The following is an 18,929-nucleotide window of genomic DNA, read 5'->3' on the forward strand; positions in this document are numbered from 1 at the left end:
TGCTCAGCAGCAAACAGCAGACGGACTCAGTCAGGGACCAGCTGGTGAACATAATGGAGCGTTTAGCTGCCAAAGAGCCATACGTTTCCCTCATGTGCTGGTGGAGACCAAAACCGGAGCTAAAAGAAGAAGGAACACTGGACTTGGATTGATCAGGTGACACAAACACCAGGTCCTGATGAATGATCATGTTGCTCTGAATAAACAACAGTTTGCTGACAAGTGTGAAGGTGATGATATGTCATTGTTGGGTTCACAACTTGTTTCTGCTGCTGCCAAGTGACGATAAACTATCACAAAAAAATAAATTATAACACTGATAATAGGCACAAAAAAAAAGTTTCCCTACAATAACGGTGATAAACTGATGAGTAATTTACATTAAATGCATCTGTTCTGCGTTTGGGTCAACCCTCATCTGCACAATTACTCTATTAGGCCGCAGCAATAACAGTCATGGCTGACGGGCGCAGGGGCCCAAACAAGGGCAAAAAACACACTCTCACACACACACACACACACACACACACACACACACACACACACACACACACACACACACACACTCTGCTAGAAATGTAAAAATGAGCGAATGTGAGGAGACTCAGACGTTCGCACAAGACAAGGAAATTGTGTCACATCTGTGATTTGGAAATGGTTTACGATTTCTACAGCTTTTCAGTCATGAGAGTCTTTTCTTTGATGGAACCAGGCCAGTAGTTTGTCACTTTATAAGTCACATATTTCTAATTTACCTATTGTTATTTTTTATTATTATGCGGCACATATGAGTAAATACAACTGACAGTAACAGTAAATGGATGTTTCCTTTCCCATTAATGGTATTAAATGGATATTGTGATAATTATCTGTTGTTCAGAGTGAAATAAATTATGGTGATAATATTTTTGGCCATACTGACCAGACCTGCTATCCAGTCAATTAATGGAAAACTAACTGAGGAACTGTTAATAAAACATTTTTTAATTTTCATATTGTACTGCAGATTCAAATCTTGGATTTGATCCATAATGGCCACCTGAGTATAGAGTAGTAAAACTGTGTTACAAACATTTTGAGTTTGACCTTCTAGAACCTGCACATGTGGTTTTGAATGTCTGCGGGTCAGGAGGCGGCGTCAAAGGGTCCGGATTGAGGAAATCCAATGAGCGTCAGACTTTATTTCTGACTGTCCCCCATTCGTATGGATGAACTGGGTTAACTGGGCGACATGACTCTGCAGGACACACTGCATACCAACACACCCGCTCAGGCACACACACGTTCTCACACATATGCGGTTTCATGCACCAGCTTGTCCTGGTGTTGACCCAGGAGACCTCAGTGACTCAGACAGTTGTGCGTATGCGACACTTTTAAAGTGCGAGCCACGTGTCTTTTCAGGTACGTGCGTGTATATGGGCTGTTTTGTTCATGCATGTAATTACTGAAAATGCTGCATCATCGCTGGAATAACACAGAGAGCTCATTGTGAAGGACAAGTGATGTGTGTGTGTGTGTGTGTGTGTGTGTGTGTGTGGTTGTGTGTGTGCACGTGCGTACATTGAAGTCCAGTAAAGTACAGAGCGGTTGGAAAAGAAACAAGGGGGAGATTTAGTAAAAGGAGACTGTCAGTGTGTATGAAAAGCTGCCGTTTCATTCAGCTTTTCCTAATTTTAATGCCGAAATGATCCACAAGTCAGTCGCTTACATTTATTGACCCAAAGTTTTAAAATCAATTGAGTATTTTTTCAGCCGCGACGGTAAACATTCTCAGTTTCCAGCTTCTCAGATGTTGGGATTCGCTGCTTTTCTCTGTTTTATTCATAAACCGCATGGTGATTGTAAACGGAATCTCTTTGGGTTTGTGCTGTTCGTCGAGACAAAACAAGCAATTTGAATTTGGGCATTTTCCTCTTTTTTTTTTTTTTACTTTTTAAAGACTAAATGATAATCGAATCGAAAAGAAGAATTAACAGATAAATTGATAATGAAAATACTATTTAGACACAGCCCTAAAAAACATTTCAGATAAAGCTAAACTACAGTTTCTACCGGAATCACACGACCACCATGTGTGGGACAGTAACTGACCTCCTACGTCTACACTAGACAACACACAAAACTGCTTTTGTTGCAGTTTTTGCAGCCATATAGATTCTTTGTCTCTTGATAAAAATTACTACAAACTTCCCGTACACAAAGTCTGATCTGATCAGAAACTGTTACTGTGAAAGGACCAAAAATTCCTGCACACTGTTGATCACGTGTCGAGTACAAGTGATCAACAGCGCGCAGGACTTCACTTACGATGTTACGGCCCCTCAATCCCTCATCAGGTTAAATTCATAAGGACTAAACGTTCCTGGGACCAGCAGCGCCTCCCTGGCATCCCTACCGATAAAACGTCTGCATGAATGCAAGGGATCAACTGTGTGCGGGACTTTATGGTTCTTCCATTAGGACTAAAAAAAAACCATTTTAACGATGTTCTCATTGCTCGGAAGGTTTATGTCAGTATTCATGAAGTGTTCACAGTAAACATGTCCAGTAAAGCTGTTTCAATTTAAACTTGAACAGCAGAGAGAGAGAGAGAGAGACAGGATATAGGGGTCAAAATGTTAGACATTTCTGACCCAGTTAAATCCAGCAGCAGACAGTAGGGAACTCAACACCCACAGACCTCTGGGAAACATACACATGCGCACACACACAGATAAGAGTGGACTGGCCAGGAACCACTTTCCTCAACACACACACACACAAATGTACATACATATTCAAAGTGTCCTTAAAAACGTGATAGGAGTATTACACTCAACACTCCCACACTCGTTTTCTGTTCGGTTGTGGCCAGTTCTTCGATGAGCTGAACTTCCCGTTCAAAAGGGACAGTAGCACAAGCTGCTTTACAAGTGCTGCAGTAAATTAGTTACAAATCTGACACCAGACAGGTCTTAACAGGCACTTCATCAGAAACACAGATGGGAAATCTTTAAAAGAAATGGAAATGAAACGTGAACCCGGAATCAAAATCGATTTAAAAGTAATTCATAAATCTACGCACAAAATGAAAATATTTCCATGGGCAATGCGGCTGCATTTATTGATCGCTTTACGGCTTCAGCTCTAGTAACCAAAACAATTTATCAGTACGCTGATGCTGAATTGGATGGACAATACTCGGGTTTAAATTTTGCCTTCGATCCCTCACTTCAGCTGTTTTCCATGTTTGTCATAGTGCACATTGGTTCGCCCCCCAAACACACACACACACAAGCTGTTTCTTGTAAATTCATAAAACCGAATAATTTCGTTTCTTCAGGAAATAAAACCAGAATTTTTGTTTGAATTATGATGGATTGCAGGTACGCATCATTTCGTTTCAAGGGATCACACGCTGATCTGTGGCACTGATGCAAAAAGCAACCGAGAGCCGGCTCTGTCAGAGATACATCATTTACATAAATATTCATACACACAAGATTACTGTCCTCGTCTCAGTTTTTGGTCCCGGCTGATGAAACATTTCTAGGCTCTAGCATTTAAGACAAGCCTGGCTTAGATTTGAGAGAAACCGTAAAAATGCTCAGAGGGGATGTACTGTTGGAAAATGAGCGACTTGTGACTAATTTGTGTAATAAAACCCAACTTTAATTCACCAGTGAGGGAAGAAGCTCCTCCGACGCTGGGACTGTGCTGCCCCTTGCTGGACAAAGATAAATATTGCAGACCCGGGCAGGTACTGAGTTCATCAGAAAATAGAGATGAGTTCTAGCAAAGTAAGGTTGTTAAAATCTTTTCCACGTTATCGCTGCTTTACTGGGTCGTCATAATTTAGGATTATTAGTCGGAGCTGTTTGGCATTCGCGCTACTTCCGGTTCATTCCGGCACCTATTAGAGGGAGGCTGTCCATGTCGTAGCCTTTCTGAAGCTTTCGATCGTACTGCATGAGCTTCATCGGCAGACGGAGTTCGGCCTACGAGTTGAGCTTCGGAGTCCATTCCTGACCTTGGGAGCAGCAGCCGACAAAACAGTCCGACAACAAGACGAACTCCTGCTGCTGATGAAGATTGTGTGATAAGACTGAAAGCTCCAGAATATCTACTAAATGTACCTTGAGGTGCGATTGTTTTGGCGGGCGATGTTCCCAAGACTCCAAACTTTGAAAGTCGATGGAGGCAAACTAAGCGTACATCGATACTCGCTGTCAGTTGATACTAAGGGTCACCTCGCCCTGCGTGGTGCTTCATGGGTCTCTGCGGGCTGAGTAAAATACTCTCTGGTTCCAGCCTGTCAAATGGGAGGATTTGCAGCTTTTCGCTGTACTTACATCATTTTATATCATTTCAAACTGCAGATATTTGATATTTGGTCTGTGGGTCGGGCAAAACAAACGTTTTAAAGACATGACTTGACTTTAAGAAACTCTATTATCTGAGATTGCAAACATCAAAAATTGATCCGTTCTTTTAGAAAATCAATCCTGCTAATTAGATGAATAAATAATTTTCTACCGGTTTCAGCTCTAGAAAAAATAATAGACAGACGAAGTGATTATGAAAATATTTATTAGTAGTGGACTGAATAAAATACATCATGCTTTTTAGGATTGCACACTACCAACACACACACTGAGTCATTCTATACAAAAGCCTGTCTATTGTTTTACTTTCTGGATTTTTAAGAGTCCTCAGCGAAAAATCGGCCCCTGCTCAATATTGGACTCTCTGCTGCCCCTCTGTGGCGTGGAGCATGTGCCGCAGGAAGTCAGGGGGCGGTCACTCCAGCTCATAGGAGCTGCTGTCCAGCTGGACCTTGAGGGACTTGAAATGTGGCCTGTCGTCCGGCTCGGCGCTCCAACATTTCAGCATGACTTGATAGAAAAAGTCGGGGCACTTGGCCGGAGCCGGCATCCTGTATCCTTTGGTAACCTGCTGGTACACGTCTTGGTTGCTAAAAGCTGAGGCAGCGCAAGGGATGGGGTGAAGGAGGTGGAGAGAGAGAGAAAGTTGAAGTGTGAGGGACAGAGGTGCAGAAGCGGCGAAGTGAGGTTTAACATTTGTTCCCAGTAAAACACCTGTAGACACACCTGTGGGCTTTGTGCCCACTTTAACTTTGATGGTGGTGTGTTTGAAAAATTCACACCGCAACTATAGCGCAGTGTATCGCAGTAGCTCTCACATTACTGCTGAACCACAAAAGTAAACTGTACTGTGTAAAGATATATTAAGCGTGGCCGCTGACTTTCAGTTCCCTGCACCTAACACCGAAATAGTGCAGGTGCCGTTACTACATCGCATCGTGAAAACTCCCATTCTGTAATCACACTCAAGCACTTTGGGCTTTTTTAAATGATCAGAATGTACACTGATGGGCCACGACATTAAAACCAGTCAGAAAGTAGAATGAAAGGAAAAACCTGCATAAAAGCGACTCAACTGGCCTGTGTTTCGATAGGATCGGTGGCTAGAGTGACAACCGACGTCAGCGAATAGGGTCGGATATTGTGGACGACGGCGTAACATTTGGTGAGCGTGACGCTCGTGCATTAGTGTGAAATGAGAGGAAAAGCAGAAGAGCAGCTCTTCCTCAGGCGACTGATAAGGTCAACGCAGGACGTGATCAGACTGCGTCAGCAACGACAGGGCGTCAGCAGTGACACATGGAGAGGGATGTTATAGCAGGGTTGCAGAGCGTAGAGCCCTCATCACAAATATGATGCACATCTGAGCGTTGAGGAAAAAAGTGATATGGTCAGACGAGTCCTCCTTCACCACATTCCCGACAGGTGGGCGAGTGCATGTGTGGTGAACAGCGAGAGAACGGTACAGGCCCGAATGCTGGACCCCCACAGGGATGGGATCTGGTGGATCTGTTATGCTGTGGGGGGCATTTTGCTGGATCGGTTTGGGTCCATTTGTCCCCAGGGTCACTGCAAATCATGTACAACGTTTTCCTCGCGATCACCTTCATCCTCTGATGAAACATTTCTATCCTGACGGGAGGGGTCTATGTCAGGATGACTGGTCCCCATCCACAGGGCACTAGGGGTCACCGAATGGTTTGAGTATAAAAAAAGGCCGTGAGTCATATGCTGTGGCCTTCACAGTCCAGTATATATATATATATATATATATATAAATATACGCCATTCATCCACAACATTAAAACATAAAACATTAAAACCGGTTTTATTGTTGTGATCTACGGTAAGGTTAGTAGTCTTTTTAGGGCTGCACCATTAATCCTTTTAAGATCACAACGTCAATTCAGAACTCTGCGTGAACTCATTTGTATGTGACCCCGTCACTTATATTGGAATTTCTGGAATTAGAGCTGTCTTTTAATGGCCGGTATGAACAGGAAGGATGATTACAGCAGGCAAAACCCATTTCAATTTACACTTGGGTAGATAACGTCTTGCTTTAAGATAGACTTAAAAAATTGCGGGCCTCTTTTAAATAAATCTAATGTCTGTGAAGCTTTTGTCCCTGTTGAGGACATGAAGTGGTGGCACTGGTGCAAACTTTGATCTCTCCAGCACAACATGGGAAAAATGTTTCCACAAGGACCTCACCTCATTTCATAACCACCATATATCATCAACTGCTTTAAAAGTGCGTCAGTGCTTTGAAAGAAATGTTTAAACTAAAGCAACATGACATTCCACCAACCTGGGTAAGGAATGCCTCCATAGGTGATAATCTCATAGAGCAAGATGCCAAAAGACCAGACATCCGACTTGTTGGAGAACTTTCCGTGGCTGATGGCCTCGGGAGCGCTCCACTTGTAGGGAATCTTTTTATCTTCAGTGATGTAGAACGGCTCCTGGATGAAATATTTTTGTCTTAAAAAAACAAAAATTCTTGATTTCGGTCCAAAGAAGGTACAGAAACCCTTCCTCCCTCCCTACTTACCTTGATCACTCTGGCCAGTCCAAAGTCGGCCACCTTGCAGATGTAGTCTCCTCCCACCAGGACGTTACGAGCCGCCAAATCTCTGTGGATGCTGTTCTGCTCCTCCAGGTACGACATCCCATCAGCCACCTGGGCGCCCATGTCAATGAGTGACGCAGTGTCTTGATGCTGCCCCTCTGGACCTGAGCGAGAAGGAATGAAACGCAGAGGAAACAGTCCCTACAGAGAAGTGGCCCACAACAAGGTTGAAAACCCAGAACCAAGAGGATCCCCGGAATGGCAACAACAAGATGAAACCGCCTCATTTCATTGCACTTTTTTAATCTATGGTAACATATAGGATTCATTGTGTTTACTTCCTAAAGTCAAAGATGATACTGTATATGTTTGGATTTATTACAGAACAGCTAAGCCGTCCCTGACACTTTGGTTCCTCTTAAAAAAGGGTCTGATTTCCCAATTAGCTTTTTGAAAGATTTTTTTTTCCTTGCTTCAAAAAGCAAATATTAATAAATGTCTTTTCAAAAAATGAGACGTCCGAGCAATGATCACAATTTAACAGCCGGTACAGCGGGTTGCCAGAGTATCAGGTCAGGTATTCCCCATATTTTGCTCTTTGACTCTTCATCACAGTAGCCAACTTTTTTCTTTTCTTTTTTGTTTTTACAGAAAACAAGAAACCTGGCAACTCTACATAGATCTTATGGTAACAGTGAGTGAGGTTAAAATTACAGCATCCTTTGAGACCTGTAAATATATCGGTGGGGACAATTCAGCGCCAAAACCGGCAACTGAGCGCAATTTCCCCAGGTTTCAATGTCCAGGCTGCTGAACTGAAAGAAACCTCTTCAGAACTAAAAGAGCGACATTTTAGATCACACCCTACAGACTAAATAACTGAACCTCACCTTCCTTATGCCCCTAACCCCGAACCCCGGGCCATAAAACTCTAGGTTCTCACACAAGACGGGAGTAGAGTAACACCGAGGTTTACCTCTGAGGAAGTTGAGCAGGCTGCCTTTCTCCATCAGCTCGGTGATGATGTAGTAAGGTGCTGAGGCTGTGCAGACGGCGAACAGAGAGATGAGATGACGATGCCGGAGACACTTTAGGATCTGAACTTCCCTCTGAAACTCACGGTGGTTCATCTCAGAGTCTAGAGAAACGGACAGAACGAGTATTAAAAGCAAGAAAAAAAGATGGAAATGAAAAAGAGGAACGGAGACAAAAGAGGAACAGGGGAGGGCAAAGAAACCAAGGAGAGCACTTAGAAATCTCGAGCGTTTAACAAATATGACACACTTAAAAATGACTCATGACTCATCACAATAAAGGAACACAAACTGTGGTGTTTACCAAATATACTGTGAGTCAAAGCTTGACAAAATGACACTGGCAAGGATGGGATTTTCTGTGTTTTGCAAACATTAGGTGAACAGAAATGTCCATGTAGTACAATGATATTGCAACTGCAGTCCTGGTGCTATGTCGTGTCTCTGAATAGATCATGCTAACTGTAGTAAGTATACGGCGTATTGTGCAAAGTGCCTAACGTCACTGTCTGAGACACACTTCGCGTGTGCTTGTGAGATCGTTTCGGTCTGAAGCCGGGCACACACTTTCTCCTATTACACTAATGTTGTATGTTGTGTTGAGTCACTCTGTGCATTTAATCAGTTTTAATCACCTTAAGCACACGCTGCGTTTCGGCCTTTCTGGCTGTGCAGAAAACTGGCCTCGAGGTGGGTGGTCACACTGAACGGGAAGCACGGAACCCCCCCGCTTGGTTCGCCCGTTAACAATTACTATAAAGTTGATTTAAGCAAGACGACCCCGTGCTCAACAATGATGACAACAAAGAGAGAAAGGCCGCATTACTTTGTGCAAAACTTCCGTGAATGGAATAAGAATCTGGAGCTGCAGATGTCTGGAGGAGGAAGTCGGAGTTCGCTCCTATGTCACAGAAGTCTCAGTCAAGACGACAGTTTCAGCCACGACATGTAAAACACAACTCCAGTAATATTAAAACAAGTTCACTACAGTTTATAACCCATCCTTTGACAACAGCCGTGTGGGAAATTGGAACCGTGGAACCTGTCAAACGACGAGACGAGCGACCGAGATTTCCATCCGGTCATCCAAACGCCAGCTCATTGAGCGTTCAGGCAATGAATCAGCCGCTGTGACCCCTCGCGGAACTGATCCGGCAGAAATCGGGTCTGATTCTAAGCGTACTCTGCACTGATTATAGACTTAAGGTGAATACGTAATTATAAGTAGCCCAACACAGAATCTTGCAAAGATGCAGATTAGTCTACAGAAAACGAGTCTGCCTAAAAACGTTACTGAAGCCGTGATCAATATAAAAAGATTATTCACACTATTTTGTACGTCTTTGACAGTGAAACTAAAATGGCTACAAGCAGATCCTGGGTTTCATTGCATGGTGTTGAGCTCGTTCATGAATGATATCTAGAATCATTACGTGCGAGGTCTGAACAGTCGTAAGGGAGCAGGGACTAGCACTGGCACACAATTAATGCCAAAAAGATGATGAATTTCTCCTGGAAAAGAAAGAAAGAGTTTCAACGATGGTTGCACAACGCGTCGGCTGTTGTGATGAGTAGCCCGATCACGCGCCCCCTAATTTCCACGTGTAACAATGAGGCCTGTGTCGCAAGTCATGTATGACAGTGCGTCAATGGGGATTAGCATGATAGGTCTGGAAATAACTCCTCACATTCTCATTCTGTCTTTACAGGTTGAGCCACGCCCAGTTTCTCTCAATTGTGGGCTTACATGTTATTGACAATGGATATTTGTACTTCGGCCAATTTATATGTAAATGATGGCTCCATTTTACTGGGGCAACTTCTGAGTCAGACCGTTTAGCAATTAAAGATGGAGGGATTTCCCACATTTTAGGAAATACGTTTTGTCCAGGATGGATTTCGTTTAGTTCTTCACAAATACTGGAAGCAGGAGAAAGAAATGGACGGCTGCCAATGGACATTCGCAGCCACAAAAAATGAGTCAGCCGATGAATTGGCTACACAAAAGATTGTCATCGACGACTCAGTGTTTTGGATTAGTTTACTGTGCCACAGTAACCTGAAAATGAAGTTTCTGGGTTTTATGTATGCAAGGACTGTGGCTGTACTGGGCAAGTCCCAGATGTTGGTAATTATTAATCTGGCACAAAAGACAGCCGGTACAAAGTCGTGAGAGTTTATACCATGTTAACACTCCCCAAGCACTTTATTAGGAACACAGTCTTGGTTTGAACGCCAGCGCCGGTCTGAGTATTGTTGCTGACCATGTGCTTCCCTTTATGGCCACAGTTTACCATCTTCTAATGGCCACGTCCAGCAGGAAGCAAACTGGTTTCATAAACATGACCATGAGTTCAGGGAACTTCAGTGGCCTCCCCAGTCACCAGATCTGGATCCAGTACAGCACCTCTGGGATGTGGTGGATCAGGAGACCGGCAGCCTGAATGTGCAGCTGATAAATCTGCAGAAATGATGTGATGCAATCAGGTCAACATGGACCAGAATCTCAGAGGAAAGTTTCCAACATCGTGTGGAATCCAGGCCACGAAGACCTGAGGCTGTTCTGAGATCAGAGGGAGGAACTACCCAGTATTAGGATGGTGTTTCCTAATAAAGTGCTCGGTGAGTGTATGTACAACTCATCCGGGAACACAACACCTGGAGTTCCAGCGAGAAATCACAGCCAGCAACAACGTGAAAAAATGATTAAAGGCAAGATGAGAGAAACGAGTGTCAGCAGCAGGTCTGAAATTCCTGTCGTTGACCAACAAAGGTGTCCCAGTCCCAGTTCTGTCAAGCCTGCAGCTGTCACCAGACTACATCCTGCATCAAACCATCCTACACTCTATTAAAACCCAGTGGTCTGCCCAGATCACTCGACGAAAATCCCTTTATGCACTTGGAGCTGAAAGGGATGTTTCCCTCTTGATATATACTGATCTCACTTTCGTGATATATGGAGCTTAGCGCCGAACAACTCGTAATAAGAAACCTGTTAAGTCGGCCTTCATTAGCTCAACAGAGAGGATGAAATACCACTTTTGATGATCTTGATGGCGACATTAATATGGTTTTTCCAGCGTCCCCGGTAGACATCAGCGAAGTAGCCGCTGCCCAGCTCCTCATCCAGGGTGAACTCTTCTTTTGGGAGCTCCCACTCATCCACCGTAAAATGATTCAAGTCTGGGGTGTTGGGCTTTTTCTGGTGGAGGGAACACACATACACACATCTTTAGGACACAAATCCAGGACACGCACAATACCCACTCAAAAGGGTATTGTATGTACGTGTCACACTCTTTGAATGTTTTCCATCAATCTCAGAGTCGCTGAGAAATTTGGAAAATGGGATTCGAGTGTGTGATGATTTTGGAGGCTGCAACCTGTGCTGCAGTTGACCTGTACTGCATTGTGCAAAAATAGTGTGTCTGTTGTTTAGCCTACTCCTCATTCATTTGAATGGGGTGGACAAAATAATAGGAACGCCTATCGGCATAACGCAGTACGGTTCGACAGCACCACGGACCACGTCATCCAAAATGATCAGGCAGTCGAACCAACACCCATTTAACACAGTTTCAACAAAAACTGAACATTGAAACCTTCATGAACTTATTGCGGGACTGTTGTATTAGTTTCATTAGTTTCAGCTTGGTGTTCCTCAGTGTAGTTTGACAGGCATCCGGGGCTGAGTGCTGCTTTTCTTTCAAGAATTATAGCTCTGATCCATTCGCTCCCTGTAACCTACATCAGTTCTGCGGCCACGTTGCATGATTTCCTAGAAGAACTTTTGTGTTCAAGCTCAGATGCAAGAAAAAAAAAAACACAACACATGCACAAACACAAGGAAGCATTCTGATGACCAGTGCTCCAGCAACAAGTGTATTTGACTGTACTTTCTTTAGACGTCATCGCTTAATGTCCTCGGTTACTGTTCCAGAAACCAGAGGAGCAAACAAATGAAGCAAAAAGATGGAACCAAAACTTGCCCTACCCTCTTGCAGGGGCTTCCCAGTCTGCATGTGTTGTTCAGGCTATTGGTGCTGTAGTGCTCCACCAGGTCAGTCAGAGAGCTGACGCGGTGGTTGTGCTCCACGTAATAATTACTCTCATCCGCTTGGTGGATTTTAAAATGCTTCACCCGGGTGCTCGACCTCACTGCAGAAAGATTCACACGTATACACAAAGTCAGGAGCAGGCAGCAGTGGTTGAAAAGTGAAAACCAGAAGATCGTGCCTCCGGTTGCAACTTTCCTCTTAAGATGTATCTTAACGTGTAATTCTTTAATTACTAAAACACTGTCGTTCAAACTGTGGCAAAAACTTGCCAAACAGATTCCAAAGAGAAGTGAAAGGAAACTTAAAAGGAACTTAAAGCTCTGATTGTAATGCAGTTTAACTTCAAAATTATTATTTCTATTAGTTTTTTTTTAATGCTGTAGTCAAGTACGTCTACGGATGTCAGAAAGCCCAAACTGGACCTTCAAGGGGAAGTGTATTTATTGTCTGATGGATATAGCAAGATACCACATACGTTACAAATTAAATATGATTTGAAAGACAAAAAGGTTCTCAAGCAATAAATGTGGCTAAAGTGTCCCCTAACACTGTTTTCGTCACATTTCCACGCCACTTGATTTGTCGTTAAAAGGAATCCCAAGTGTTTACTTTGGATTGAGGTTTTATTCTTGACAACAAGCTGTAAATGATCATTTCGTGTGAGTGGGTCAGACAAGTTCCAAACAGTCCCCCAGATTAAAGGGGCGTTTGTTGAAGAGAAAACAAAGGGGAGCGGTGCAGAGCGTTTTCCTCTGCAATGTGGGATTATTACCAACATTTTTGGTTCACTCATTTTAGGGTTTACCACCAAGTAAAGTGGTTTCAGATCTGGATACACTGATAGTTTGTTTAACCCGCACTGATCATCTGACTGCTCATGTTGTTTCCCTGTCGGTTTTTTTTGTAGCAAACAGGAAAGACGTGGACCCAGTCACTCGAATAGAAATTGCTGGTCCAGTGCACGAGCTAAAAAACGTTTTCTGGTGTCCGGGTTTGCTTCCACATCGTGCATCTCACTGCACATGCGGATTAGTGTTTTCCTAAACCTAAAAAGTAGTTTTTGTGCCCCAACTTAACTAAACCGTGACCGCACACCTTATCCAGGTGTCCATACCCTAAGACAGGACGCGTAGGCACTGATGGAATGATGGAAAAAAATAGCTGGACAAATTTAACTTCAGAGGAAAACCTACATGAACTAAGGATTTCTTCTAAAGATTGAACCATGTATTTGAGATGAAGCGATCAAAGTTTCAGCTGTTTCCCGTGGCAGAGCTACGCTGTGCTAAGGCAGAGCCAGAAAGACAATTTTTGACTGAATCCCATACCTAGTAGTCTCTCAAAGACCCCTGTACTGTATGTTCCCACGCCCCCACTTTGGAAGCCACTGCTGTGGTTTGTGTTGAAAGGCACGGATTAGTAGGCTGCCTGAAATGATGGCAAACACAAATACTGACATTTTCTGTGGTTACGCTTGGATTCGCATCAGTTAACTCAGGAGGAAGGAATAGGATGTTTACCAGGAACTTGTTTGAATTATCACGGCCCTCGTCTGGGTGCAGTATGGTAACATCGTTCCCTTTTCTACTTTTTCTCCGTCTGTTTCTGCCCGTGCCACACTACACTTGGTCCACTTAGAAGAATAGTTCGACAATGTGGAAGATACGCTTCTTCGCTTCCTCTTTCTGGATACGGAAAACAAAAATGGAAGGGTAAAAACAAGGGTTTGTGGTTTTATCGGTAGTTACTGTGTGTGCCAGACAATTTCCTGGCTCTGAGAAGTTCGCAGGCAACCAGCGAAGACTCCAGGAGGCGACTGTTCTCGGCCAAGAAATAGCGTAGCACATTAACCCTGAAAAAGCGGGGACGGCCATTTTGGACACTTTGGTTTTTGTCGGATTAAGCAATTGAGATATAACGTGTCAGTGAGTGAGCTTTAGAGGTGCTGGTAGCTGGATTTTGTCATTGGACAGGGCTAGGCTGGCTGCCCCCCCCAGACCAAAAATGTCTGTTAGTTCGGTTTAATGACGTTAGCGTGCAGGTTCACGTAGCAAGAGAGCCACTTCAGAAGAGTTTAATTTTTGGCACATCAGCGGGGTTCTTGTGGAGCCAGGTCGACATGCCCCTGCTTATTTGCCACCCCGAGTCTCCGGCCTTGTTTGAGACACCCGAACGGTGTCAAATGTGTTTGGAATTTCAGTCTTATAGTGAGAATGTATACGTGGAAATCTCTTCTTAGGGCTCCCTTTCGGTTACCTGCTCCATTCTAAGGCCGACTGTTTTCCTTATATTTTACACATTTCCCTCCCGGTGTCTCCCTTTCTTCCCAAATACGCCCTGCTCCGTTTGTGACCTGAAGTGAAACTCCCTCTTCCCCCCCGCTCCATCAATCCACTGACATATTATGCTTCTATTTCCCTTTTTGGGTTTCCTTCTTCACCCTCCCCTTCTTGTCTTGCCTGAGAGAACGTATCCAACGTCGTCTTTCTCACTGTGTCGGATGAGGAAGGCTCCCTCTTCGTTTCCTGGTCCCTGCAGGTGGCTTTGGGCCTCAAAGCGGTTCATTTTCCCAAAGTACCATCTGGATCAATACAAAAGGCCACAAATAAAAGTAATTATTAGGAAGCGCTTGCTTGGCCTCACACTTTAAAGTTGCAATAATCAAAAATAATGATCAGAGTTACTGTGTAAATAGTAGAAAATATATTCTGAAATCATTTTTGGAATCATCGTAGGTATTAACAAGTTCTGGCTATAGACACTGGGGTGTATTTCAACATTTTAATATGACAAACACATAGACAAGCCTGTGCCCGTAAACATCCTGGGATCTGCTCTGTAAACAATAAGGGTGGCTCTTGAAAAATTCTGAACGTACAACTTTGAGTTGCCAGAGTGTCGACACGTGTCAGAAATCTTTATAACAGGTGGAAAGAAGAGAACAATGGGAAAGGAGAGAAATCACAGCCGAGCTTTCTGCCTCTGGTTATTATCAGAGGCTCAGCCATTAAAGGCAGTGTTGGAACCGCACTCTTGTCTCTTAATCAAATGTAATGTACGTTGGAGTCACGAGGCCTTTCTGACGTCGGATGATGAAGGGAAACTCCAGTTAATCCTGGGTACTTTCCGGCACTTTCGTAAGTGGACTTCATTTGACGGTGCTCTTGTAATAAGGTGTCCTATCTGTGCCTTTTTGGTGACAGTTCTGGCTCTTCAGTGTAGACAATACAGCGAGTCTGACTAAATCATTACTGGAATTCCTGGCTCTGGTTTCGCCAAGGTATTTTAGACTGGTCCGTGGTGTTAGGCCAGTCTTGAAAGTTGGCCACCTTCCTCCCAGGCTCACTGTGAACTAAGAGCCATAGTTCCATGGTAATAATCCGTGGCACCGGTGGAAAAACATGATTTAAAAAAAAAAAAACCAAAGAGCAAAACGTGGCTCATAATTTAGGGCTTTTCTAACAATGTTGTGGAGCGAGAAGGGAGGAGCAGCAGTGAGGACATCGTCAGTCATTTTTGTTTGTCCGAGGAAACTACCCTGAGTCTGACTGGGGAGTTAGCAGGAGAACTGAGAGCTGCCCCATTAAGAAGCCACTGTATCTCATCTCTACTCTGGGTCTGCGCTGTACTGAGACCCAACGCTGCTGGTTTTTCTTTTTTTTCTTCCTGACACTTCCTGGTAAAATGTCCTTGCAAATGTTAGATTCTTCCAGAAGGCAAACGCTCGCTGCCAGAATGAACAGGAATCAGCAGTTTACTCGGTTGCTCGGTCCTTTTTTTTTTTAGCTTGAAAGAAATTCAACTTTTTTTTGACTTGTTTCAATAGCTCTAGACTATTTTAAGACTAAAACTGGACAGCTTTGTGCAACGGAGGACTTTAGACGACCGTCTGAAGTCGGACTATCAGTTTGATCTGAGCCACTGCCAAAGGCTGTCGTGGTGAAACCAGCCCCAGGTTGGCAGACTTTAACTTGCCACAAACACTTGCTCTGACTTGTGAACTTGAATTTTCATGGACATTTTTTTTTTTTTTTTTTATGATCCTCATAACTAGAGCTGAAATTACCCATCTGCCAATTGATAACACAAATGTAATCTGCAACTACTCTGATGAAAGACTGATAAAGTCCTTTTCAAGCAAAAACATCAAACATTACCTATAACTTCAGGTTCTTAATCGTGAGGATTTTTGCTGCTTTCATTGTCTCGGGTGATAATAACCTGAACAGGTTTTAGGTTTTCGAAATACTGGTCAGACAAAACAAAGAATCTGGAGATGTTGCTTTGGGCTTTAGAAAACTGCGATGGGACTTTCACCAAACAGTCTATCAACCAACAGAATAACTGGCACAGAACCAAGTTAACCATGCGACTCTTAAGTGGGCTAGAACAAAGCACGAAAACATTATTCTTGCACGGTGTTGTATCAGTGGGGCTGAGGTGTTTAACTGGATGACAAGTGATTTAAAAAATAACTACAATATCATATAGTTTAGTAGTATAGTAGAAAAAAACAAAACAGCAGAGCAGGTCTTTAATTAAGTGCAGCTCTCCAGCATCTGCTGACATGTAGGAATTACCACACTTTACACACTTCCCCTTCTGCTGAAACAATAAAGAGAGAGAAGGGGGAGAGAAAGAGGGAGGGAGCCGAAACAAGAAGCGGTGAGGCCGACTGTCTTCATGTTTGCATTCCAGGTTGCATCACTGCTAAGAGACAAACATGAGACTGACATTATGAAAAGTGCCAGTGACATTTCTGGCCGTGTTATTTACAACAGAGGGCTGGGGGACATGCTTGCGCGTGTGATGCAGAGGAGGAGGAAGAATCAGGAGAGGGATCTCTCTCCTGACACGAAGTCGCGGCTACACCAACGTTCAGTGGCTGGCAGGGACAAGGGGAAATGGACCGGTGGAGGCAGAAAGTGGCCGACGCTCGGCTCTTCCTCCGGGGCTCCAAAGGGATGACGGACGTATAAGTCAGTTTCATGGGGAAGCTTTTGCCCATGTGAGGTCTTCTCTAGATGGATCCAAGTGAAATTTGTTCGCTGGAACAGAATCACAAGAATGGTGATTTAAAAAAAAAAAAAAAAAAAGTCATCCGATTCTGACCGGCCATGTGGCGTAGGACAGGTAGATTTGTGGCCCAGTGGTCTGAGATGCACACAATAGGCCGTGTTTCCTGTTGGTTTCACTCTCAAGTACCAAGCAACAAAACCTGCCAAGAAAATAGAAATATGAAATAGATAAAAACAAATGAAGTGTTAGGCTGACACCATGCAGGTCCCTGGAAAAAACAAACCCAATGTGACCAAACGTGGAGAATAAACATTCATATGTTTAATGAGATCTAGTCCAGTTGTCCAGCGTGTTCCAGCCTGATCCACACGGTGAAGGAGTGCAAATAAAAGTCTTGTTGATCTGGAATGATGTTTTAATTTGTCACATTAAAATGTGGGGAAGAAAAGGAAAACAGCTGAGCTTGCACAAATACAAGTCCAACGAGTAGCACCGCAACCCCGGCGTACCGCACATCTGGGGCGTCTTAAAGGAACTCGAACGTGTGGCCCGTGATGTTTGACCACTGGGTTGCCTTTTATGCCGCTGAAGCTTCTCTAAGGGTCGGGTCTGCGTCAGGTCCCTGCAGAAAGGAGGGAACCCGAGCAGGTTTACGCACAAAGCCCCGCTCCCTGCGCGTTAGGCTTCAAAAACCTGGGTCGAGGCAATGGATTATTCCACCCCATGGGCCGTAGAGGCCCCCTTTAAAGTCTCCCTCTCACTAGACACAAAGAATGCGCAAAGCCTCCAGCCCAGACTGGATCCTCCTCGGGTGTGGAGGTTTCCGAGCTCTGCTGGAAATGTCGTATTTTAACGACCCCGGGTGTGTTTTCACCTGAGTAGACAGACATATCCCGAGCTGGAGGCAGAACCAGGGGTCAGAGCAGAACACCTGCGCTTTAATGCGGAAATCTCTGCAGTGAATTACCGGCTGGAGACAGATCACAGCGCTTCCTGCTGATAAAATCTTTTTTTTTTTTTATGTTGGGGAGCTCGTAAATTGCTCTTCGACGCGTCTTTCGTGATCAGTATCACCCGTGCGGAAACAAGGCAGCTCGACATTTTGATCAAAATGTCTTTAGGCTCAGCTTGGGCATAGCAAGGCGACGCAGGGTGAGGTGGGGCAGTGAGGGGGGACGGAGTCGACCCAGGGGTCTGCCGGAGTTACCGAGTCGATGGTGGGAGAGAAACCACGACTCTATAGGTACCTGTGCGTCCCCGGTCAACGAGAGGCTGGTCGATAACACTCACGGTTGCATTTTCAGGGACTCGGCTCTGGTCAGGTAGTTATTGGGGACTATCCCGGTGTCCAGGACGCGCCCGTTCCTGTCGATCTTCCGTGCGGTCCACCAGTCCCCGCTGCGGCAGATGACACTGAACAGATCCCCCTCCTGGAACGACAGCTCGTCCTCGTGCCGGGCTTCAAACGGCCACACGGCCGTGTAGATAGCGCCGCTCTCGGGCACCTGCTCCTGCGGCTGCGGCTCCGGGCTGGGCGGTCTCACCTCGCCGCCGCCGTCGCCGCCGTCGCCGCAGCCGTCGCGTCCTGCCCTTCCTCCAGGGGAAGCCTTTTTCTCGCTGAAAATCCTCTGCCACAGCGCTTCCAGACATGGACAAGCTCTCCGCAGACACTCACCCATGGATGACCATGAGAGGCCCCCCCCCCGCTCAGAGTCGCCTTCCCACGCCCGCTGCCTCCGTGCGCGTCGGGCGGGCCGGCCGCCTACACCTGTCGGACAGGTAGAGAGGACGGCGCGCCAGGAATCCTCGGAATGCCTCACGGAGAAACTGTAGCCGGGTCAATCCCGTGGCTGCGGCGCTCGGAGGACTGACGGCGAAC

General features: G+C 44.9%; 1 protein-coding gene across 1 annotated transcript; it reads right to left on the bottom strand.

The window, feature by feature from the left end:
• Window positions 1-4,597: 4,597 nt before the first annotated feature.
• ptk6b (PTK6 protein tyrosine kinase 6b) lies at window positions 4,598-18,929 on the bottom strand. The gene is made up of 8 exons (XM_040152298.1): window positions 18,341-18,929; window positions 14,491-14,612; window positions 11,968-12,131; window positions 11,010-11,175; window positions 7,916-8,077; window positions 6,922-7,103; window positions 6,679-6,832; window positions 4,598-4,964 (listed from the first exon to the last, which is right to left on the bottom strand). Exons 1-8 carry the CDS (start codon window positions 18,727-18,729, stop codon window positions 4,783-4,785), a joined length of 1,521 nt encoding a protein of 506 aa, XP_040008232.1. The 5' UTR covers window positions 18,730-18,929; the 3' UTR covers window positions 4,598-4,782.

This window comes from Xiphias gladius, chromosome 18, assembly GCF_016859285.1.
Source record: "Xiphias gladius isolate SHS-SW01 ecotype Sanya breed wild chromosome 18, ASM1685928v1, whole genome shotgun sequence".
Taxonomy (NCBI): Eukaryota; Metazoa; Chordata; class Actinopteri; order Istiophoriformes; family Xiphiidae; genus Xiphias; species Xiphias gladius.